Source organism: Netta rufina (genome assembly GCF_964035555.1).
Source record: "Netta rufina genome assembly, chromosome: 15".
Taxonomy (NCBI): Eukaryota; Metazoa; Chordata; class Aves; order Anseriformes; family Anatidae; genus Netta; species Netta rufina.
The window spans coordinates 10,850,680-10,875,863 of NC_140138.1; the positions used below are offsets into that span (position 1 = coordinate 10,850,680).

The 25,184-nt window shown below is 35.4% G+C and overlaps 2 protein-coding genes across 3 annotated transcripts in view; one reads left to right on the forward strand and one right to left on the reverse strand.

Annotated features, from left to right (window-relative positions):
• Positions 1–23,091, forward strand: RSPH10B (radial spoke head 10 homolog B). The gene is made up of 21 exons (XM_084296298.1): positions 1–245; positions 982–1,057; positions 1,326–1,394; positions 1,633–1,806; positions 2,297–2,382; positions 3,026–3,146; positions 3,998–4,174; positions 4,870–5,011; positions 5,493–5,614; positions 6,053–6,242; positions 6,991–7,102; positions 7,789–7,868; positions 7,975–8,123; positions 8,925–9,032; positions 9,921–10,097; positions 10,862–10,993; positions 12,168–12,219; positions 12,705–12,821; positions 14,006–14,198; positions 14,590–14,828; positions 22,966–23,091. The coding sequence occupies exons 1-20, from the start codon at positions 13–15 to the stop codon at positions 14,795–14,797; spliced, it is 2,718 nt and encodes a 905-aa protein (XP_084152424.1). The 5' UTR covers positions 1–12; the 3' UTR covers positions 14,798–14,828; positions 22,966–23,091.
• The window catches only part of CCZ1 (CCZ1 homolog, vacuolar protein trafficking and biogenesis associated), a 17,473-nt gene continuing 7,677 nt past the window's right edge, over positions 15,389–25,184 (reverse strand). The window contains exons 8-15 of one of the 2 annotated variants that reach the window (XM_084296302.1): positions 24,973–25,054; positions 23,113–23,174; positions 22,062–22,173; positions 21,410–21,443; positions 20,946–21,063; positions 17,857–18,015; positions 16,620–16,747; positions 15,389–15,737 (exon numbers count right to left, since the gene is read on the reverse strand). In XM_084296302.1, the coding sequence (XP_084152428.1) occupies positions 15,682–15,737; positions 16,620–16,747; positions 17,857–18,015; positions 20,946–21,063; positions 21,410–21,443; positions 22,062–22,173; positions 23,113–23,174; positions 24,973–25,054 (751 nt within the window). In that variant the 3' untranslated portion in view covers positions 15,389–15,681. Of the gene's footprint in view, positions 15,738–15,758; positions 16,748–17,856; positions 18,016–20,945; positions 21,064–21,409; positions 21,444–22,061; positions 22,174–23,112; positions 23,175–24,972; positions 25,055–25,184 lie in introns of those variants that run through there. The other variant, XM_084296301.1, reaches the window with a different exon arrangement.

Below are 25,184 nucleotides of genomic sequence, written 5' to 3' on the forward strand. Positions count from 1 at the left end.
AATTCAGTAGTTATGGCAAAGGATAAGAAGAAAGATGTCAAGAAGTCAGAAAGGTCTGTACGTCCTTCTATTGCTGAACAAGGTGCCAGAACTGAGAGTGGTTCAATAAAGCTAACAGATTTACAGGAAGCACAGACAAGCGCAGCAGTATCAGATAAAGGTCCAGAGGAGGTTGAAGAACATCCAGTCCAAAATATTCCTCAATACTATGATGAGCCTGTTCTTACTCATCTTATTGTAAAAAGGTATGGTTGTTACAGATATATCAGTTAAATTGAGAATTCTCATTTAAGCATCTGTGGTGTACAGTGATACATATTTTTGTCATACAAATATGGATCAAATCCGTGATTTGAGGCAGCAAATGAGGTTATTCAGATCTAGTAGCCTTGACACCCTATAAAAGTGATACACGTAGAAATTCTACTGCCTTCCTGGATCCTAGAGTGTTGCTGGCACTCGCTGCTTGCCACAAGTCTAATTCTTTAACCTTTGTTTAGATGTGGTGAAGTTTAGTCTAAATATATCAACATGTAGAAAAAATTTACCCACATCATTAATTTTCAGTTGTTGCTGCCTTTTAATGTGTAGGACTGTTCATACCCTTTACAAATATCCTGAACTGAGGGAGACAGATGAATGCCATTGTATAACAAATACTTTTGTAGTTCAAGGGAACTGTATGTAATGTTTCACATACTCACCAAGTTGCCTGGTTATAAGCTAATAAATGCTACCAGTATGATTTTATTTATTTTTTAATTGAAAATAATTTGGGTCTGTGGCAACGTGGTAACTGTGTCAAATACTACAGGGAGGATTGTGAAAATTGGGAATTTTGTAGCTCTATTTTCTACACAAGATACAATAACCGACCTGTGTTCAAACCATGGTAAAACAGAAGTCATTTATTGTATGTCTGCCATAATTTAGGTGTATTGGTGACTTGAAATGTTCATCTTTAATTTGTTTTCCTTGTAGCTATGAAGGTGAAAAAGTCCATGGATTGTATGAGGGTGAAGGTGTTGCATATTTTGAGGGAGGAAACACATATAAGGTGAGTGTATAAATTAATTAAAAATAGTAGTGATGGATCAACTTATTTTTCTAGATCAAACAGGACGTTCCTCTTAATGTAGGTGGAGGTTGAGTGCTTAAAATGTGTAAGCATCGAAAGCTCTGTTGGTTTCTGGCATTAAAGCTTCATTGGCAACTGGTAGTTGGAGATAATTTAATATGCTATTATTATGAAATTTTATAATCACTGTAAGCTTCAGTTGTGGTTGGAATAAATTTGCAAACAGTACTGTTCTTTCTTTTTAAAGGGCATGTTTTCTGAAGGATTTATGCATGGACAAGGGACTTACACATGGGCTGATGGAGTGAAGTATGAGGTAAAGTGCATTATACCTTGTGACTGAACACTGTTACAGCCGATTAGATGTGTAAATTTGAGGGAAGTAGTTACTTACATTGCAGTAATTGGTACAATACAGGTTGCAACTGCAGAACTGTGGTAGCGATTTCAGCCATAAATCTGAGTCCTCAGAGTTGGTTATATCTTCCTTGCATTAAGGAGGAATAGTGAGTCAAATGTCTTAGTTTTTTAAATGTTGTAATTTAATCTTTTAGGGAACATTTGTTAAGAATGTGCAGATGTTTAATGGATGCTATACATGGAGTGATGGCAGCTATTATGAAGGATCGATTGAGAATGGACTTAGGCATGGATTTGGCTTTTTCAGGAGCAGTACCCATCCAGTTTCTTATATTGGTTACTGGTATAAAGGCAAAAGACATGGAAAGGTAAATAAAAACACCAAATACACCAAATGAGAGCATAGTTTTGAGTGTGTACTTTCTAGAACATAATCCACTCTTGTGCAGGAATTTCCTAAAAATATTTTGTGTCATTGCATGGTCTTATCCTACATAGAGATTCCTTTTTTTTTTTTTTTTTTTTTTTTTTTCCCAGAACCTTTTCTGAGGTTGTGAATAATAATTAAAACAACTGCGTTGGACTCTTGTTTGTAGTAGAAAGGATGAGTAGTCTGCCAAAAGAGTAATTGGTCTGTTGTGTGTTCTGTTAGTCCTTAACGCTGCTCCAATTATATGATGACAAAGCCAAAATTGATGACTGTATCCATAGCCACATTCTATCAGCAGTGCGTTACCACTTTCCACAAAGGATAAAGTGAACCCACCTCCCATCTGTGTTAGACAGACCAAGTGATGTTTTCTAAGTGTAGATGAATACTTAGGTATTGATTTAAATTGATGGTACTGTTTCTTTCAGGGTACCGTTTTTTATGATCGGGAGCACACCTCTTGGTATTCAGGTGACTGGGTAAATAACGTCAAAGAAGGATGGGGAATGAGATGGTAAAGATGATAACACTTCTGTTCTTCATATTATTTATTTTGCATGTATTTTCGTATGTTTTTTCCTATTATTTAAAGCAAGTGCAAGTGCTGCCATTTCATAGTAGTATGTACTTCCTGCAGTGGAAAAAATAACTGTACTAAGTGATTGACAGTAATAACGTAGACCTTCTCTATGAGTTATATTTTTATGTTAATGTATTTATACTTGTCCTGGTTATTGTCGAAACGATAAACTATAAAGATTAAATTATCTTGAATCAGCTTTAGTAAACCACAAATCAACATTTCAAAACAAAGGAACTAAATTGATCTGAACAGATAGAGGTGCTTTCATGAATAAATGAATTATTTGCTCTAGTTTCATATAAAATAATATTTTTATTAGTTATGGCAAAGACTCTTTGGAGAAAAAAAGATCTGGTTAATATTTTTTTACAATGGTTTATTAGTTAAAATTTGGTAAAGAGTGAGTATAGTCAAACCTGTGTATCCATGTCACAGTGAGCCAGCTTACAAACTAACACTAATATTTGACATTAAGAAATGCTAAATTTATTAGCATTGAGGCTTTTCATAAACTGCTTCCATAAGACCCACTGAGAATTCAGTGTGAAATCTTAACATTTTTTTCTTTTTGCAGCTATAAATCTGGCAATACCTATGAAGGTCAGTGGGAGAAAAATGTACGTCATGGAAGAGGAAGAATGAGGTGGTTGACAGATAATCAAGAGTATATTGGACAGTGGGTGTATGGCATACAGGTATTGATTTCTTCCCCAGCAACCTCTTTAGTTGAACATCTATCCTTTGCTCTGTTCAAACTAGATAGGGAGTTTTGTGCAAGATCAAAAGAGCATGGTATGATGTTGCTAGTTGAAATGGAGGAAATATGATGTTTGTTGTAAATTAATTCTCATGTTTGGAATATTCCCATTTTTAACGGCTTTTGACTTAATCTTACAAAATCATAATTTAATTTTGAAAACTTTTTTTTGATTATTAAGAATCTTATTTCACATTAGAAAAATTAAATTTTTGTGGCTGTACTTAGCGTGAGATAAGACTTTGGCCATGACTGTATGTGACAGTTTACTTGTGTCATCTGTAAAATATGAGACTTCACTGCTCCCTCTTGTAAAAATTTTATGATATAAGGAGATTTCTGGCATTTTCTGTTTCTTCTATATATTTTTCTATTGGAAAAAGAACAGGAGCCACTTCCTCTGTCTTTTTACTCTGCATAAAAGTTTCAAGGAGTCCAGCTTCTGGAACATCACGGCGCTGTGTGGCATGCTGTTCCTCACCTGGCTGTTCAGCATTACAGTTGAAAGGATTCAGATAGGAAGGATGTTTTTAGGAGTCCTGTTGGTAAAGTCTGCTTAAGTATATGTTCATTCAGTATATCCTCTGAATGCTTTTCCCACGCACATGTGTAGAACATAGTTCTATGTATGGTTTGAAGTACGACAGCTATTCACTGTGTGCGTTTATTTGTGAGATTTACCAGTAGCAACTCGTAGAGATGCCTACCTAGGTGGTCATCCTTTATAATAGGACAGGTAACAGAAGTAGCTCTTCTGGAGACTTTTTTAACCATGTGATTTTTTTCCAGCATGGATATGGCACCCACATATGGTTTCTGAAGAGAATGCCTGCATCTCAGTACCCTTTCAGAAATAAATACATAGGGAATTTTGTAAATGGGGAACGACATGGACGTGGGAGGTTCATCTATGCCAGTGGAGCAGTGTACGATGGTGAATGGGTTTGTAATAAGAAGCATGGCAAGGTGTGTATTGACAAGTAATGAGACAAAGCAAGAGAAAACACCAGATGAGTCTATTCTGATCTTGTATAGTGGATCTCGAGATTTCTGTACCAAAAACTACATTAAATTTGCATTGTGGATGGAATCCTAACATAAAGGACAGAGTCCACGGAGAGCAGTAGGAGCCTTTAAGGGACATTGCTGGGCCACTGGTCTGACTCTATAGTTAGGTGTGTGTTATGTGTATAATGAAATATATTTCACTGTGGAGACTCTAAATTCAATTTGTGCATCTCGATTTTTGCAGCAGTTGGTCAGTGCTTTTATTTATGAGCTAATGGATTTCAAGCTATCCTTGCACAGAGATGTTCTCACTTTAGCAGATTGTTAAAAACAAACAAACAAAAAACTACTCAACCATGGGCACATTGACTTCAGTCTTTCTATATGGGTCTGTGTGGGGGGTGTTTTTTCAAAATACATTACAAAATAAAAAGGATATGTTGGCAATTCTTCATTTCATCAGTGTACTTTAATTAACAGATGACAAAATACTTTATAAAAGAGGGTATGAAAAATTCTTGTGCTTCATTTTATCTCGTATAATGCTGTATAACCAAGATTGTTTAAAAGGAGGTTTAATTGAGAGCATTAGTGTTATTTTTTCCCCGGTCTTCGATTACATAAGAAAATTAATCAATTACATCTGTCTGTAGGGCAAGTTTGTTTTCAAGAATGGGAATGTTTATGAAGGAGAGTTTATAGATGATAATATGGTAGGATATCCTGCTTTTCAAGTGGGTGAAATGAATGCACAAGAGTTGAATGCCATTTGCACAGGAAGTCATTTTGGCACTGGTAAGTAACTTAAGAACACGAATTCTACCCAATTCAGATCTTGTTGCTCTTTCTTCTATAATGTGAAGCTGTTCATACTAATTCAAGAGCCAGACCTATTTCTTTGAAGAACTTTGATGAAGACAGACATTATTTTAATACTTTTTGCTTTAATTTAAAAGTTATTTTAATATTCTTTTGCTCCTATTCTTGTTTCTAGTGTGTGACAGTGACACATCCACACTGCATCTTCTTATGGTTTTGGAACACTGTTTAGAAGTTTCATAGCAGATATAATATCTGCCTTTTCTTTGTTAGTGGTTGGATTTGAAAAAAAATATACTTTAATGGTTATGCTGTTGATTATGAAATATGTACTGTTCACCGTAAAGGAGTCTGCTTTTCTCTGAAGTCAGTAAAACAAGAGGGAATAATGTACAGTTTCTTTTACTTGTGTGTATTTAATTTCATTTTGTTTCTGATTTATTTACTTGTATGTTAGAAACCATTGAAATCATTAACAACTCAGAAAATCCTTCTACTCTGGGATCAGATATTGAATTAGATATATCTTCACTACTTGACTTGTTGCCAGGGGAAGAGAGACAGGAAGAAATGAAACAAGTAAGAGCCTACTATCTAGTATTTCCATTTTTTTTCTACAGTGAGATTCATGTTATTTCTAGTTGACATATATTAGCCTAATTCTTTTCTTTCAATAATTTTTCAAAAATCTGAAGGCTGTGAAAAAAGAAAAGCACAAATAATGAATGCACTGTATTGACTCTTACCGAGCAGCTACTAGAAAACAATAAAAAATACGTTAGCATTCTTAAGGGCACTCAGCAACTACTTGCAGTTACTGGGAGGATTGTCTGCTAGCAGACAGAGACAAATTTATTTTTATCAGTCACCAAAAAATATGCATTTTAACTTCATTTGAATAATGCTCTGCTGAGCCCTTAGCCAGGAATTTAGAAGATCAGAAGCATTACATGCTCCGTGTGAGCTGCTTCCTTCTTTCTGTGAGACTGTTCTGAAAACATACCCTGCTTTATTTAGGTAGAATTTGCTGTGTTGAGACATATTACAGAACTGAGAAGAATTTACAGTTTCTACAGCAGCTTAGGCTGTGACGATGCTCATGACAACACCTTCCTTATGACTAGGCTCCAGTTTTGGAGATTTCTGAAGGACTGCCAGCTTCATCACTCCAACATAACTCTCGCTGAAATGGATCGAATATTGAGTGGTTTGTATTTCCGTTGATTAGGATACAGAATCTAGGTATTTTAATAGTAAGCTATGGAGAGTGGGAGTGGCAGGCTCTACTCATAGGTAAGTGGCGCAAAGGAAGTTCCTCTGTGCTTGTGAATTTTCAGTGAATGTATTAGCAGTTTTACAAGCACTTCAGGTACTTAGGTGGGAGAAATGCAAAATTAAAATACCACTTAAAAGTTGTTCTATGGAGACAGACATCTGTATAAAAATGTTTTCACCCCTGGTCTTGTTGCTACAGTTACACATAACTTTAAGAAGTCTGAGAAGAACTGGTAGAAGACAAAAATCTTTCATATTTTTGTTAAGTGCTCTTATCTCAAGTTTGCATGTAGTTTTTTGTTGTTTTTTTTTTCTTCCATAGAGTCAGTTTATGAGTCAGCTCCATTTAGACCCAGACTGTGCCTTTGTTATAAAGACACACTGCAGTGTCCCCAGTGTGTGAAGGGATTAACTCCAACTTCACTTCCCCTTCTATTTGCATATGCTGAGGGGATGAATTTTTAGAAAGAGAAATGATAAGGTATAGATATAGGTGGACTGTGCTCCCTTGCCCTGCTTATTTGGAAGTGATGCTGTGTCTTGTCTGATTCTTCCAGGAGTGTTGTTTCACTGCGATAGGTAGAGATGGAGAGGATAAGAAAGCTATAAGCTCAATACAGTTATAAAGCATTTGAATGTACATGATAGCAATAGATGTTATTTTTTCAATTTTTTTTTAGGTGATAAAACACCACTTGAGGAGATACATTCTCCATATGAGACTTTACTCTTCAGAACGTTTTTATCTCGCCTTATTCATCTAGCATTTCATATCTATCATAAGGAGCACAAGTAAGTTTCACCTTTCAGTGAAATTTATTTCAGCATAATGTTTGATTCTTCCCAGACAAGGACTTCTTCCTCTCATTTCATTCTGCTTTTCCCAGGACGCAGGCTTGCCTTTGCACTCTTGATTATTCATTCTTTCTGTTGCCTGTTCTGATACTGGGAAAAATATCCCGGTAACCAATACTGGAACTATTAACGAAGTAGTACTAGCTGTGGTATTGCAGAAACCAAATATTAGTGCTTTTGGAGGTGGTTGTATGGGTGAAATGCTTTCTTTTCTTTTTTTTTTTTTTTTTTTTTAAACTAGTCTATATAAATTGTAGCAAATATTTCTGAAGTGCAAGGTAGACTGTAGAATTTCAGTGGGCTTTTGATCCTACGACATGAGTGTGTTTTTGAAATTTCTACTTAATGTTTTTTGCATTAATTAAATGACATTTTCATATTGAACAGAAATAAATGTGAATCTTCTCTCCTTGGTTCTATATGAGGGAGTCATAATTCAAGATGGTTTTGGGAAGGACTTTTACCAAGAGTCCTGAAATTCGCTGAAGAGTGTCCAAGAAAAATCTGTTGTAAAACTTTTACAGGATAAATGTACTTTTTTTAAAAACATAATGATAAAAAAAAAAACTTTAATTTTACATTTTGTGCAAAGGAAAAAATGTAATTTTTGTTTTCGCCTGTAGGGACAAAGGTCCTTGTCTGAGTAAGTGTTTTGTAGAAATGGTGTCCAGGAATGTTATTCCCACTGCATGTCATATCCAGGGTAAGTAATATTTTGGATATTCTTCTGTACTGTGTAAAATTCATTTAATATTACATACATCACAATTTTCTGGTAACTGTTGTTTTTTCCCAATTCATTTTTACAGGTATCTTGTTTTCTGAACAGCGTCGTACGGTTTTTGTCCTGAGCTACATAGACAAATGCTGGGAAATACACAGAACTTTTTGTAGACCAAATACTAAATCTCCATTTGAACCCACAATGAAAATGAGGCAGTTCCTTTGGATGTTGAATGTAACCTATTTTTGTTATTTTGTGTGATTAGGTGCACTTTTTTCAGTTTTTATAGGCATTTAAAAAATTCTCCCTGTGACTTCTGCACAGTTGAAAAAATATGAGTATTGCTGTTTGTACAAACTGTCCAACAGATGTTACAGTTGTTACATGGAAATTTATGTTCTCTTCACAGGATTGCCTTCTGATTTCTTACTTGATTATTTCAAATAATCAAATCTTAGACATATGTTTTGAGGGAATATAAATGTTTTTGCTGTTTTTTCATTTTCCTCCCATAGAACATATATGCTGAAATGTCATACTGTTAGAACTCAAAAATTGGGAACTTTTGAAATAACAAAATAAGGAATTTTAATAAGGTACTAATTTAATTTACTGCATCGTGGTCATGAGATTCTTTACTAAAATTCAGGAATCCAGGGACAGACATAGATTGCACTGAAGCTATGGAACAATTTCCATTGATATAACTGTGTTTTGAGTCCCTTTCACTGTTTAAATCCAAGCCTTTTTTCTTTTCCTTGAAATTTTCTAATTAAAACTATCAGATGGTAAAATTGTAATGTTAAATATTCTTATTTTTGAGCTTTCTCAAGTTCTTAACACTGTTTTTTTGAATTCCCAGAAAAATTACTGTTGACTTCTGTTGATCCAGAATTTCAATCAATCATTATTTGTGTTGTGGAAGTATCATTTGAAACCAATAGAAATTTCGATACAGGCTTTAAGGGGAATTGGATTAGGTTCATATGGGAATGCCTTAAGTGCTGTTAACATGTAATATTTAATCTTACACAGGATTTTAAACTTCTCAGCAAACAGTTAACTGCTTCAAGACTTGTGGAAATACTCGTCAAAGATGGTCCATCTCTACATGACAGCAGTAGTATCAACCTGGAGCAGGAGGTATGTTTGTTGCTACAGGAACAATTAAAATTAATTTTAGAAAATGTTGCAAACAGTTTCCCTTCTGCCAGAATGGGAAGAAAATGTAATTTATTATGACAAAAAATGAGCACAAAATTTGTAATATTTTTATCTTCTGTTGTTTTGTGCCTGTATCTTCTAATACAGCTCAAGTAACTCCATGTTTTGCTTATTATATTGCCTTTGGTATAGTCTCAGCATACCTGTGCACTGATCACAGAGATAACACCGTAAAAGTATTGTAACACAGAGGGCGAAATACTTGGTTAGTGATGCGTGAGGTGTCACCAAGAGTCACTATCCACTGAGGAATGGTAGATGACTCTTGAGCTATGAGCTGGGATGCCATAGAGGGCCTTCACCCTTAAAGAACTAGCTCTTATCCAGTGAGAATCTATTGTAAATGACATAATTGAATAAGACTGAATATGATTTGAATATGATTTTAAACAGTATTTGATAAAGTGAGAGTACAGTATATGAGCATTAATAAAGGATTCATTATACATCCATTCTTGGTCTCTCTGGAAGCATCATGTACAATTAAACATTTTAAGTAATGCCAATAATTTTATGTTATTGCTCAGGGAAAAATTTCTTGTAGCTCCAGATACAGCAAAAATCTATTCAGTATTTTATTTTAATGAGATTTGTATAAGGCATAAGACAGTATATTACTGACTGAATTTTTCAATTTAATTTTCATTTTTTTCTTCAAAAGAAGGGATGTTTGAGTAGATACATGAAGCAGGCGATGCTTTGTGAACAATCAGTTTTTGAGTTCTTTGTTTGCTCAGACACATTTATCTGTGATGAAAGGATTTGTGAAAATTAATGAATTAATAACTGTATTTTGTTTTACTCTAGTTGGTTTTTCTTGAATTTGTTGAAGCTCTTCTCGATTGTGCGCTGGTGTATGTTACCAATGATGTGATTAAAGAGCAGGTAGATCATGATAATCAGAAGAAAAGTAACTCCAGAGTTGAGGTTTTCTCCAAGAAAACCACAAATGTTTCTCTGTGTCCAGAATATTCTCTCTCCCAGGTAAAGTTAATACAGACCTGATAAATGTATGTCCACTTAGAAGGCAAAGTCAGGCCCTGCAAAGCCTGAACATAGAAACCAAATTCCTCTTTTTGCATAAACGCTCATTTTATTGGATTCTTCTGCTTTTTCTGTTTGTTGGTACCTTAGATTGCATTATCAGTATAGACAGTATAAAGAGGCTTGCACATTTTCATAGGTAATTATAAATACACGTAAAATACTTTCAAGTTTTCCAGTGTTCAAAGGGGAATTGATAAGTGGGTTGACTGGTGGAGGACATGCCTCTCCTGCTCTAAGTGGGATGTCTAAAATTGCTATGTAAGAATGGCCTTGAAGCTATTGGACATGACAGGACCTGCGCATTCCCAGAGGTTATGCTGTACTCCTCTTTTTGCTAATCTTTTGAGTAAGGATTCTGTAGGTTGTAAGATGCTGCCTATGACACTCATGTAATTTAGGGACACAGGGTAATTGAAAGCAAGACTTATTATGAGTTATGCACAAGATTAAAATATTTTCTATTAAATTGCAGAGAATTCAGAAACTGATTTCAGTCTCTAAGTACGTAGTGCTGCTGAACATCACCTTTTCCCATTCTCTGTCCATTTTTTGCTCTCCTGTGTAATGTTATTACCTTGCATTACTGCAAGTAGTCATGCAGTAGCACAGTGAAACAGGCCAATTAAACTAGCTAATTTTCACAGACTAATAGAAAAATCTTCATTTAAAATGTATTGAATATCTTGTTCACTTTTTACTAGTACGCTTACAGCAGAAGCATAATGGGTACAGACATAAACGATGACATTTCTGAGGCAGTTGAGTTCAACAGTTCCTCATGGTTGTCTTCAAGCAAAAGTGTCATATCACAAGATGACATAAAGAAGCATGAGGTACATAAAAAGCCTATACTGAAAGTTGAGGGTTTGCCATTCATGGGTGATAGAGAAGCCAAGGTAGTTAAATGTTTTGAAAGGGGCAAGAATTTCACCTAATATTAAAATGTGTTCCTTTGCTTGAATGCATACAAGTGGGATATTTCTACTGCTAACAAAGCATTTATTCCTACACATACTCTTAGCTATTTTTATTTAGGATATTCGTTGGTATTTTCTACATAAACTAAAGCAGAAGCCAGTGGTGAATAAAGCGACGTGTGTTATCTGTATTACCATGGTGGGGAGTTAGAGGGTGAGAAGTGGGCAAAGAGATTTAGTAGCACTGGAGAAAGTAACTGTAACATACTTCCTAAAAACACTTCTCAGATTTCTTCTGGCAGTTTTTTCAATATCACCACCTTTACAGTTTTGCACCCACTGAGGCTGTATTCTTTTAACCGTGGGTAGAATCAGATAGTGAAGTAAAGATAACTGAATATGATTATGGTGAGATTCTTAATGTTCCAAGAACAAAAATGTTCTGTTTGATGTCTGAGATTCTAGGGTAAGATAGTAAGGATTAGTCAGAGAATTTAAAAACTTTCTGACTTACAATGAAATAAAATATACCAACACTTTGAAAATGGAACCATGTTTGACCTGAGCTATCGTGAGACTTTTGCTTTCACTTGTCTGAAGAGTGGCATCATTGGGATACAGTAAAAGTTTGGGATTACAGCAGGGAAGATTTCAAAGGATCCTTCTCAGATACACTTTTAAATAATGGTCTTCTCTTTTCACTGAATGTAGTTCCTGTAGTATATTCCTATAGCCAGAAATAGATGACTAATAGAATGTAGCACAATGTATATAAGAACAGAGGTGCATGTCTAAGAGCAGGAGCTTTTGTTCTCTGTACTTGTGTCTTTCCCTTACTCTGAAATAGGATAATCCTAATTCCCCGGCCATTGTCAAAGCAAAGTGTTGTGACTGTTTTGCTAATATTTGAATGTGTGAAACACTATTGTAAGTTAAATGTTTTGAAATAGGCATAATTGAAGAATGTATTTGGTTAGGAGAGTGCTTTGGGGGTAGATATTTGCATGATCCAAATGGACAATATAATTTCAATATTTTTTTTGAACACAAGACAAAGCATTTAGTAACTGAATTTAAAACTTCTTGCCAGCCACTGAGACCCAGTGAAGACAGAGGGCAGTCTCTGCAAGAATTTCTAATGGGTGAGTACTGTAGTTAACCACAAGCATCTATAGGCAGCTACAAATTTAAAGACGATTAAAACAGTAGTTAATTGTTGAAACATTTGGATGTATTGTAATTATGGAGGGTAGTGGCATTCAGTTCTGTAATTATGACAAGGTTTACCTCTCCATGTTTAGCTTCCAAAACATGTTATGCTCAGTTAGCTGGGCAAGTTTGAATCTGTTCTGTGCTTTTTAAAACAAAACAAAACAAAAAATCCTCAGAGGCTTTTTTAAAGTTAAATTCTTACTGGTCTGTCCCACTCTTGTGTATGGAAGCAGGAGATTGAACTCTGCACTGTGTATTCATTATAAACAATCCTTTAATTGGTACGGAAGTGTTTCGACCACTAAACAAGCCTGAAGGTTGATGATGATCTATATTTGTTTTTGCTGAAGATCAAAACAAATATTTAATACAGAGAATTACAGATTGAGTCATTTTATTTTTTCTATGTTTGCAGTACCAGATCCTGTCCTCCCATTCCACACAAGTCATGGAGAAGTCAAAGCTGTTTGTTCATTGTCCAGCTGGGATACAGACAAAGGACAAGATCTCTTTCCAGCAGTGGAACTGACAGGTAAAGCAATCCTACTGTCGTAAGATGAACATGCACACACACACACCCCTCACAGCTCCTCAGTTGTGAAATATTATTTGTATATGCAGATTTCAGCTTGTCACAAGAGGGCAGTAAATGAACATTAATTCTGGAGGAAATTTTTTGAAGAAAAAATTTAAGAGAGTTATTTTAAAGGAAGTGTAACTTAATTGAGAATTTAAAGTAAAAAACTTAAATATTATTTCCACAATTTTAAAATGCCACATCTTATCTGTAGGGCAACTGTAAATTTTAGTTTTTATTTACTGTATGGGAAGCTCAATCTTGGATAAATAAAATATATTATGGCTATTTCTTGCATCTTTTACTTATTAAAAGAATTATTATTGTATATTCAGGAATGGCGTGCCACCATTATCTGGGTTAAAATGTTTTGTGTTATGACAGTCCAGCAGCATTCATGCAGAAGAAAAACTGCTAAGAGCATTTTCATATAAAGCCTACTAACTTTCTTGTTACTCACCTTTTTATAACATCACCCTTCTGGCTGGCAAGCAGGTCTCATTAGGGTTGTTCTTTTGTTAACTTGTTACATAGGTAAAGAACTCAAATGCAATAACATAGGAGGCAGTTTTTTTTTTTAAGCAGTCCATTATGTCTTTCACTGAAATCTGACTGAAAAGTTAGAGCTGAAAAAACTGTGTTTCTTAAAGAACAAGCAGATGTAACCTAGCCTACTTTTTGATAGCCACAGCAATTGGATGCAGTTCTGTTCTTTCAGAGAGGCATGCTAATCCCTCCATTCCCCCATGTATGGGAGTCATGGGCACTTAAATGTTGTCAGCTTACTGCATAATTAAGACATCTGTCATAAGATTGAAGGGAATAAAAATTCCCTTTTTTATTCCTATATTCCCTTTTTATTCCCTATATTCTTCTGATGCCACTCCCAGAGATGAGTCTGAAGACCTGCAAAAGGGCTATCCCCTTTCACATGTATCAGTTCTCAGTTTCTGAGTTGTCATCTTTTATACCATGCAGAAACATCGTGTATTGCTCAGATATGAAGAGGTGAGGAGCGTAATGATCAGTGCAGCTAGACTTTTCTGTTGCAGGGTAGCAGATCTGAAATATTGTAGTCCAACAGGCATTTGAAATATAAATATTCTGTTAAATAAACGTGTTTAATTTGTATGTTGCAGATATACTAGAAGCCAAAACTGGAAAAGACGAGGAATTTGGTCAGTGGATGTATCAGGTGCAAATCTTCTTTATAAAAAACTTCTTTCCTGCCTACCATCATGAAAAAGCACTGAGGGAAAAAATAAAAGAAAATCGAATACAGGATGCTGAGTTAGCTGAGCTGAGAAAGATGAAGGATGAGGAGCTGGCAAAGTACGTATGGGATCTTATCTCAAAATATTTTATCTTCTATTAGCAAAATTATTGAAAACAGGAAATCCACTGTAATACAGTAGTATATTTTTTCCCCAGTTACAGTATGCTAATCTAAATGTAGTAAGCAACGTATAGAATGTAACTTCTGTTACTGTCAGGAATAATGAATGCAGGCTCCCTTTAGGTTACAGAACAATCTTTCCTAGTTCTGCTCTGCATAAAGGCAGCCAAGTCAAATGTATTTTTGAATACTGTAAATTGGACTTGAAGGATTAACTAGCTGGACTTTCTGCTTCTCTACAGTATGACGGCTTATAATGTGAATATAGGTGTAGTTGCTTGGCCAGTATAAATCTGCAGTACATAAATTGAAACTTTGTTCACTCAGGCTTATTGCTGAAAGAGAAGCAGAAGAGGCAAAAAAGCAGGAAGAGTCCACAGTTGAAAAAGAATCTTCTGAGTCCAAGAATACAGCTAATAAGGAGTTAGAGGAGCCTGGTGCACAGTTAGTACCTCCTCCAAAGGAAGAGGCATCCGTTGTACCACCCCCTGTTGTTACCAAGGTGCCTGCAGGTGCAAAGAGAAAGAAGAAGTAAATCTTCTGATGAGGCCTGAAGCTTCAAGTATGTAAGTATTCTTTGAAGAAAAAACAAACACACCAAGAAACACCTGCAGTAGCATTTAAAACACAAGTGAGATAAAACTGCATGGCGCATTTTCACAGGGAAATTAAACTTCATGGCGAGCTGCTTTAAATGAAGGGCTTTGGGAAAACGAATATGTTAGTTAGGTGTGTAACCCTTTGCTTAAAGAAAACCATTCCAAAAGTCAGTATTTGATGATTAACTAAACATTCTATCATTGCTAAGCGGGTATAGAATTGATATCCCATATCATGAGTGTATGCCCTAAGTACATGGTTTCTCCTTAAATCATTGCCTATTTGATTGAAATGCTTCATATAAGCAAGTATTTTTGTGGTCCAGTCTGGAGTAGACCTATGTTTAAGTAAGAATTTGACAACAAAAAAGGTGAATCGGGATGAAGTAGAAGCTTTAAAAACAGTTCAACTTAGAACAAATAATTTTCTAGCACCTTTTTTGAGGTCTTGTGTAACCAGTCTAATTCCACATCACAGCATGACTTTCTGTTAATTTTCTACAAATCAACACAGGGAAACCAAAAGATGCCCTTAAAAGTGTAACAATTATTAATTTTATTTTCCAGTAAAATATTCACATAACATCAGAATGGAATGGTACAGATGAATTCAGACTGGTTTTTAATTAGTTTGCACATAAACATTTTTAAAATCTAAAAATTTTATGATCAGTTTACAGATTTTAGTAGAAATTTTGATTCTTACAAAGCAAGTATTGCTTTACTATTGTCATTATTCCAGTCAATAATATGACTAATAACTTCTCATGTTGAACAAGTGTCTGACATTGACATCTTCAATAAATCAGCCCTTTGCAGATCAATCCAAGAAGAAAATATTATTAAATTGTGTTGCACAAAGTTTCTTCACTTCTTCTGTAAAAAAAAAAAAATAAATAAAAAATAAAAATCAAATTTTAGAAATCAGTATATTTTACAGGAAGCTATGCAAGAAAAGCCATGGCAAGCATCAAGTACAGTATAATTTAATTCAAATAGAAAAAAGTAGGAGTTTTCTTGTAGAAATAATAAATTTTGTCTTCAGTAAGAGAAAGTTAAGTTAAATCTGAAGTTCCAGACTGTCTGAAAGGTAAGTTGTATTGTTTAGCAGCTGAAGTATAAGTGGTAAGTGCAACCAGATCCTCTTTCTAAAATTTAGGTTATTAAGTTTAGGTAATAGAAAAAATATTAATTCTTTCCTATCATCCAAATCAGAGCATTGCCTGTTTATAAAAACCATGAACCCCCCAAATTGCTGCAAATAATACTCAAACTGCCCTTTCTCTTGAAAAATCAATCTATTTAAAATAGATTGCATCTTAATGCTCATGCACCCTCATAGACTGAAGACTGATTTGCTCTTAAAAACACTCATACTGGCAGAAGGATCACTGACAGGAGTGACATGATGTATAAGTAAGTTTTATGTCCGTGATCCCTGGGTAGGTTACATCAGATGTAAATATTTTCATCTCCAACCTGTAATACACATCATTAATTACTCCTAAATATCACAAAGTACTCCTCTATTATTTCAAAGAATAATGACTCAATAATTTAAGAATGTCTCATGAATATTTATGTTGTTCTTTTTTCATAGCTGATAGAGAAAGCAGACTAAAACCTGACACAAACTTACCTGGTCTATCACCAATCCCTCCCTCTCTTAGATTTTGCATGAGATGGATTTTATTACTTTTCCATGGGCATACGTTTCACTAGTAACTGTATTTAAAAGTAATAAAAACCAATCCTTACCATTAACTTCAATCAGATTTGCATTTTTTTGATTCAAAATAACATACAGTTCTCGCTGGTCAGACTTTTTCCCAACTACCCAGTAATCACTCATTGCCTTCACAATAATTTCCTCATCTTCGTCAACTCTGAAAGAGGTTTCAAAAAGTAAAGAAGGTGGTGGCAAGCTGATAGTCATCAATTTTTCAGTTGTACTAATTTATTAATAATAACATCATAAATTGTCATGGAGTATCAAGAGATACTAACAGAGTACTAACTTCAACATAATTAATCATTCCGAGACTTCATAAATAAGCTACACAGAATGATTTACTCATCTGGAGGCACAATTCTTGCTTTGTCTGTTGGTCAACACTCCTGCACTTCGAAGAAAACACTGTCCGTGAAGTAAGGACATATTTCATAGCATTATGTTTTGCTACACTGTGACCAGATTACAGAACATAGAGATAGTAGACCCTCACCCCATATCAAGTTGTTAAACATAGAACCAAACGAAGCTGAACAACTAAGTCTATTATATAAGGCTGTCACTAAACCTGGTACTTCCATAATATGATGAAATTCTGACTTAAAACTGAAAACGAAAAACTTGTCCTTATATAGAGTGGGACTATTGCTAGTCTCTAGTTAGAGCTATAGACATCACAATTATTCCACATATTCATATTTTTATGAGTTTTTGTAGTTCTAGGAAGGTCTCTCCAACCTTGAATTAGATAAGACGATACCCTTTACAAAAAGCCATTTATCTTTCCTGTGAGCAGTACTGTAGTAACTGCAAGGCTTGTGTTTTATCCATTGTCCAAACCCTAAAAGCAGCCAGCTATTAAACCCCAGCAGAGGGTTTAATGTAACAGGCAGAAGCAGGTTTCCTGGTCCTTTATGCTACTTATCATGACACTAGATGGATTTAAGTGCAAAAGCACTTCACTTCAGGCCCTTTCTAAGTTTATCATGGTTACTCTGAAGCTTCACATAGATTAGATATTTTGTTAGATAAAGAAAGGGCCAGGGCTTCTAAATTATTTTTTAAAAGGACAAGAAAAATTTATGTATGACATAATATTTTGTGTTGGTTAGAAGTAGTAAATATAGTAAATATGTCCCACGTTACACAATTCCTTATAGAGCTATGAAAGCCATCCATGAACAAAAAGGCTTGAAAGCTTCACCCATTTGAAAAATCTACTTCACAGAAGGGGTTACACACTATTTAATAGTTAAGCATTACCTAGAGAAGTCACTGTTGATGTCACCAAGAATCTTCATGAGGTCAGGATGTACAGATGCAAGTGATACACTGGGTGTTTTCCTCATGTGAATAGTACTCTTCTCTGCAAGGTTCATGTGATTGAAATAGATAAACTTAAACTGTGGCTCCTTCTCAGCCCTAGGAAGATTAAAAAAAAAAAAAAAAGTGACTTGCAAATACTAACATGTTCTATAAGCACGAGACTCACAGAAAACATTTATCAACTAAGCAGTGTAAAACTTACTGAGACACCATGAAGTTACTTTCACATTGCAGAAACCAAGTACATTAAGACTTGCAGCAAGATCAAACTTAATTTCAATACTTAAATAATATTAAAAACAACAATAACAAAAAAACCCTCCAAGACCAGTTTTTCCTTCTCTTAGGATGCTAAGAAATAGACACAGTGGAGTCTAAGGGCCTGGTCCCACATCCCATTAGTATTTTGTTCAGATCTTTCTAATAAACTATTTTTTCCTTCCATCACCATTTTGTTTCCTTGCTGTGTCAGCTCAGTCTGCTTTGAATGGAAATGGGTCTTTAACTTGACTACTTAGGAATCTTTCACTCACATCTTTATTTGTTAAGTCAAAAGGAATGACTCTTCCTTCATCCAGGCAATTAGTTTTCGACCATCATTTCTGTGGCCCAGCCAAGACTATTTTCAAACTCCTGCCTCAGTTATCCTCCTCCATTTCCTCTTTTATTAAGGTAATACAAAATCTGTCACTTAGAGCTGTAATTCTGGTTTAAGCCACAACAAATTTAGATCGTCAAAAAGTGGCAACAGCAATTGGTACTTCAGGCTATGTATTATTCAGAATCAAGGAGATACTGTGATGACACCAGTCACCTTAGCAAACAACTAGATACCCTTTGTCTCTGTCACCCCAGCGCATTAGTGTCAAGAAACTGTATCATGTTTTCAGGACACTGTGGCATTAAACTTTAAGAGGGTTAAAGCAGCCAAAACCAGTCCCAGATGACAGGGAAAAAAAAAAAAAGCCAAGTTTAATGATTTAGTAGATTGGCACAATTTCAAGTGCATCCCACTCTGTACCCTGCAATTCTGCTGATTTGGCATGCTACCACTACAAAAATTAAGACTCACACCTATCTTTGATTTAATTCATTTTTTGTTTTATGTGACTGCAGTTCTTGGTTCCACAATTAACAAATTTACCTACAAATAAGTCATTTTATATGGAGAATCAGCTATAGTTTAAAGAGATTTGTTTCAAAATTTCTAAAGCATTAGCATACTTTTTCATTTTTTTTTCCTTTGTTACCTTGGTTCTGCAAAATAGAAAAATAACAAATCATTTTTTCCTCGCCTACCATACGTGGCCACACCGAGAAGCAGTACTTCTGAATAAAAGTACTTTTTAAAGCTTGCATTGTAACAAAAAAAATAATCCACTCCAAAAATAAAAACAAAACTGTTCAACATAAGTCATTCTAGTATCTAGAACTTCTTTTTCCTTGTAGCATCATTCCGATAAGGAACCTAGCATCAGCATCCTAAATAAAACCTTTGATTTCCATCGAATATGTTGCACAGACTTTTGGCTCCAAAGCAATAGCAGGAAAGTTGCCTCTCCTGTGTTCTCACTATCTTCCTATTGGGTTAACGCAGCATGAAAGAAAATTCTTAAATTGGACAGTTGGAGGAGGAACCGGAAAATGAGATAAGGGTTTAACCTGCAGGAGTTAAAAAAACAAAACAACAACAACAAAAACAAACAAACACCCATCTTGCCCTACAGATGAGGCAGAAACTATGACAAAGCAAGTGCTTCCCTGCCAGGAATTGGTAATTAAAGAGAGCACAAGAACTTGGGACCAAGGGAATATCTCAACATAACAAAGGAAGACAAGAACATCAGTCCCATGGAAAACAGTCTTCACTCAGCCTGGCTACCATAAAGTAGACTACGCTGGATGCATCTAGGTCTTTCCCCAGGAAGAACTGGGTTATTCAAAACCCACTCATCTGTTTACAGGCTACGTCTTCCACTTGAAAGAAGTGTCACAAAGAGCAGCCCATTATGCCCTGATGTGCAAGTACAGTACTTCTACAAATGAAGAACACAAGAAAATAAAGCTGCTTATGAAAGGTCACACTTGATTTCTATGCCCTTGTCTCAATCAACAACTCAAGCCCAGAGGTTTTACATCCATGCTATCTGATAAACACATGGTGTGCATTTGTAACAGATTTAAGAGTTGCATACAGTCTGTCCAAGCTATAGATGCATGTGTCTAAGGAAACATTCAGACAGAGCTTGCTGTGTCAACATCTACTTGGTGTGAAAAAGACAATTCTCTGTTTTTAATGTTACAGAAAATATCGGTCTAGGAAAGCAAAAGTCAAAGTAAATCAACAAAAGAAAGGAGGTGGGCACAAAGCCAGTAATATTTTTAAGAAACTCAAAAGTTCTAATTGCCCAAAGGCTATTTGTGAACATTAAGAGATCCTGTTTGATCAAGAAATGTTGCAAAATATAAACTGAAAGTTTTGCAGGAACTGTTATTTCTGTTTCAACATGGCAAGGACAGACAGAAACTATCAGTCCAGTCTGCATTTTTACCATCTTGTATGTATTTCTGCAAGCATACTAATCCACTGAACTCCATAGACCAAGCTCAATTTCACTTATGTAAAAAGCAAAACCCAGAAGTTCCACCTGCTGTATCTGAAAAGACTGTTGACATCTTCAGGATGAGGCTGAAGAAACTTGATCAATAAATGAGATTTAATATCTTAATATTTACATGATTCTTCTGCAGCAATTATGCACATAGAGGAAAAAGGCTTCAGCCACACGATAAACATTCATTGCAAAATTAATAACATGTATGTCATTATTTCAAGGAGGCCTGAATATGCAACAACAGGAACTTTATAAATGCTTAAGATGCAGAAAAGTAGATAAACGTCCTAAGATACACAATTAACTCAATGCTTTCAACATTTGGGAATCATATTACCATTATATTAGCAGTTCATTAAAGCTAATGTTTAACCAACTAAAGCAGGACTGCAACAGAAACATGGTACAAACCCTGATATTCTCTTGTTGATGTTGTATTGTTCACATATGTCTGATGCTAACACGGTAAGCTGAGGCCCAACAATGCTGTCCAGTTTACGGCAAAACTCCAGTGTAGGTGGAATTGAAGCTACATGGCATGTAAAGAAACAGGAGAGATGAGATTCCCTTCCCACAGTAGAAGGTACAGCTTCTGTAGTTGCTTTCTTTAAACATCCTTGAGAGTCCTCGGACAAATTTCTCAGTTATACCTGTGCACTTTCCAAATCATCCATAAGGTTAACTTTAAGCAATATTTAGTCATTTTATTGTGTAAATTGAATTACCTATACCGCTGGAATAAAATCAAAAGACTGATAAAAAGCACTCATGAAGTGTCTTAAATAAGAAATTGAGTAGTTTCAAAAGTAAAACAAGTTGTATGCGTTTTGTACTAACTGTGTCTCACCAAAGAAGTGATACTAGTAGGTACTTACCATCAATCATAAAGCAGACAGCTGCACTCATGGCCTGGAACAAAAAAATTAAAGCAAAAAAACATTTACAACAGGTTACCTCAACTACCTCAAAGTCATTTGACAATACTTCAGAGAAGTCACACATAGGTAAACCCAGTTAAATAATAATAATAAAAATAATCACCTAGTTTAAAGGTGATTATCCTTACCCTTTAATAGGACAATTTCTTTGCAATCTACCATAACATGGGATAGTTAGGATTTTAAAATTCAGCCTAGTTTAGAGTATTTAAGCTGTAGGGGAAATGTAAAATTTGCTACTAACTGCATTTATGCAAGGAGGTATGTCTGCAATGAATTGCATTTCATTACAAAAATGCTATTTTTTTCTCCCGATGGATTAATGCAATATAAAGCCAGGTATGAAATCATGTAAACTTACTATGGCTGGCATTTTGTTTTGATAAAACTTCTTTTGTTTTACGGAGGGTATATGAGAGCGGAAGAAGTAGACTCAGGTTTTAAATTCTACTGCTAGAAATTCCACAGTTTTCTGTCTCTTTGCTCAATCAATGCATCTCTTTATGCAGTTCACAAATATTTCACATCATTGGCTTCTCATATATAGATTCCTAATTCTGAGGAATAATTGCAGAGAAAAATGTAATACCTTATATACAATTAAATGAAGCTCTTCATAAGTGTCATCAGTGTTAACAAATATTTTGGGGAATCGGCATTTTGCTTCTGGATCATTAAGATTTAAGGGTCCAGTAAGAAACCTATAAGATAATTTAACAGGTCAGATGTGATGAATTCTTATATTTCAGTTTTTCCTATTTAACAGATGTTTTTGAAACTAGCAATTACTTGCATGCATGAATGCATTTTCATACAATACGTTTTCAGCTATCCAGATAGGCACAGAACCCTTTCCTTTATATATTATCTCAGCACTCTTATTTTCGAAGTATTATTTGCATATATGTTCCTGCTACAGAAACAGGATCAGAAAAGCAGAGTAAAAAGTAATAAGGAAATAAGCTGCACAGATTGTCAGGTGAACAACAGCCAAAATCCTTCCACATCCAAGTTGTGACTTTAAAAAAAGCCTTTTTTGTTGCTACTGGGAAGGCATTCGTCCTCTGCTTTCCAACAGTATATTCAGATTAACTTTACATACAACAGTGATGTATTAGAAACACTTAACTCTGAGGGGAAAAGCAGGAAAGCACGTGCCACTGCCTCTATCCCAACAGAATACACTAAATCAGGCACAGTGGTTTATTATTTATAGTGGTTAAAGAAAGATGACTGAACCCACAATTATTCGAGATGTTGCCCAGCTGCTTAGGTACAGGATTCCCCCCTCTAACATACCGAGTACAGAGGAAAAATAAATCACTAGATACATACACCTTTGTCTGAAGTGCCTGACTGAAAAGAAGTGTCTGGAGCACTGCCAAAACTATTCATGCAGTACATTAAGAACAGTAGGGAAGAAAAGGCTTAATTTCTGTTTCTGCATATTTATTTTTCTCTTTTTTTTTTTTTTTTTTCTTTTTCCCTCTCAGAGGTCAAGTTTTACATTGTACTGACTACTGTGCAACCCTGTGGAATGGACTACATGTGGAACACGTCCCCAGAAATAAATTCACGCCTCTCAAATGTTTTGCCCTTGAGGGAAGAAGGAGTAGATCGTGACAGTTATTAAGAGCTACCTTCCATAATGTTGTAGATTTCCTGGCATTTCAGCACGTATTGGAGAATCTCTTCCTGCTAACTGAAGCAAAAAAGAACACAAGAAAAAAACAGCTTAGAGGTATTTTCTATTACTCTTTTGTAGGCTGTCTTTATATCATATTATATATAAACCATTGCAGAAAATAACGCTCATGAAGATATATACTCTTTGTGTAACATGATGGAGACAAAGCTAAAGAGATGCTGACAGAACAGAACATTCTGATTTTGCATTTATTACTTTGAAGCTTTGCTGGGGGTGGGGAAAAGGATAACTAACTCCATGTGGTCTTAAAGAACTCCATGTTCTGTTTAGCCATTAGGCTGATGTGATTTGTTTGCAATACTGAGTATGGTCAGGACTACAAAGTAGGGAAGTATCTTCATTATGCAGGTATGAAACACATCTGAATGAATTCTTCAAAGTGACATACAGGGAAGGCAGGCCTGTTCACCTTATCTGCTGCAGTCAAGTTCTACATTAGCAACACACGCATTAGCTAAGCCCTCACTTTTCATTTGCTGTGCCAAAGCACAGCCTGTACTTCAAATTATGAGGCTGTGCCACACACTTTCTACTACCTGTAATTATTTACATCAGCCACTTAAGCTCACACACAAAAAATCCTCACTGAAGTAAACAGTTCTGTGTTTACATGATTTTTCTTCTTAGAAGATATTCTGCACTATTCTCCCTGTTTTGTTGTTAGTTATTGTGAGAACTAACTCAAACAGTTAGCACCTGTTACCTATGTTGCCATAGTCTCCTCTGGGAATGAGATCCCTTGCTATTCTTAGCATCAAAATTTATATCCTAAGGTGGAAAAACTCAAATCAAACCTAGGGTTTCCCCTTTTGTTTGTGAACATCACGTAGCAGCTAATTAAATTGCTACAAATACTTTTTTTTTTTTTTTTTTTAAGTTCAGGGAACAACAAGCTTTCCCCTCTCCAGCTTCATATGCTAATCCATGGAAGACTGAAACAAACACCCTAAATCAAATGTCTTCTTTTTGTAAAGCTCACTAAAAGCTATAAGAAGCTCGCCTGATTCAGTTACAGGAGAAGAAAAAGTCCTGTCAATAAGGCTCGATGACTTCTGAAATTCACCTTAAGCAGTGTGAAAGTTCTATTCATCAAGCACTGAGCTGCTGGACAAAGACTCAGAGGCCAGTTACTAGGTATTTGTGCAGCTTAAGGAGTATCTACAGTGTTGTATATCAAAACTGGTGTATTTGAGCAACACTTTATTAACTGGAAAACCACACACAATTTACTCAATTACTTTAAAAGCTTCCACGGCTTCGATCACTAACATTGCACATCTTTAATAGACCCAAATGCACGTTTTTAAAAAAAATTGTTTTAAAATAATACTTCCATTAAAATGCTCTTTTTTTCATGATAATGGAAGTATATTGGAAGAGCAGTAAGCTTATTTCAATCCCACTGTCCACTACTCAAAAAAGATTCAGCTCTACCCAGCTCTGCCTCGACCAGTGTAGGCTTTTGCGAGGGTGACAGTCAAGAACATGCAGAGCATTCACTTTTAAGTTTGAGCAGGTCTCCACTGGTGCTATAAGGAGTCATCAGGTATCAACACTTAGGAAATTCCCTATCAGGGACCCTTACTCGAATTATCAGCGGAATTCATACTGTAAGTGATAGGTACAAACATTACTGAGTTTAGTAGAATGCAGCCAAAGCAATACATCTCAGGCATTCCTAAACTGAATTTTAAGGTGGGTATGGGAAAAGAGATGCTCCTCTTTGATATTTTAGGCTTTAGCATTGCAAAATAGACAGAAGGAAAAAGAACAAACACTCCCACTATGATACCTCAGGCTCCATGTGTCTTGGAAACAGAGATGTTGTGAGATATTTGTACAAAATTCTCATGTCATCTTGTTCCAGTCCACTCCTAGAACATCAAGTAGAGCAAGTGCTGTTTGTCCTGCAGTGCTCAAATCACACATTTTCCCCCAACCACAGGCAGCAAATCACACATGAAACTAGGGTAGCAACATTTCAGTGTCTCAGTAGATTCAGTC

What these genes read in the sequence shown, in the direction of transcription:
- RSPH10B (XM_084296298.1), top strand. Translation starts at nt 13, where the DNA reads ATGGCAAAGGATAAGAAGAAAGATGTCAAGAAGTCAGAAAGGTCTGTA. An exon ending in GACAGGAAGAAATGAAACAA is followed by an intron (nt 5,615 to 6,052) that starts GTAAGAGCCTAC and finishes TGCTTTATTTAG; the next exon opens with GTAGAATTTGCTGTGTTGAG. An exon ending in AATGGATCGAATATTGAGTG is followed by an intron (nt 6,243 to 6,990) that starts GTTTGTATTTCC and finishes ATTTTTTTTTAG; the next exon opens with GTGATAAAACACCACTTGAG.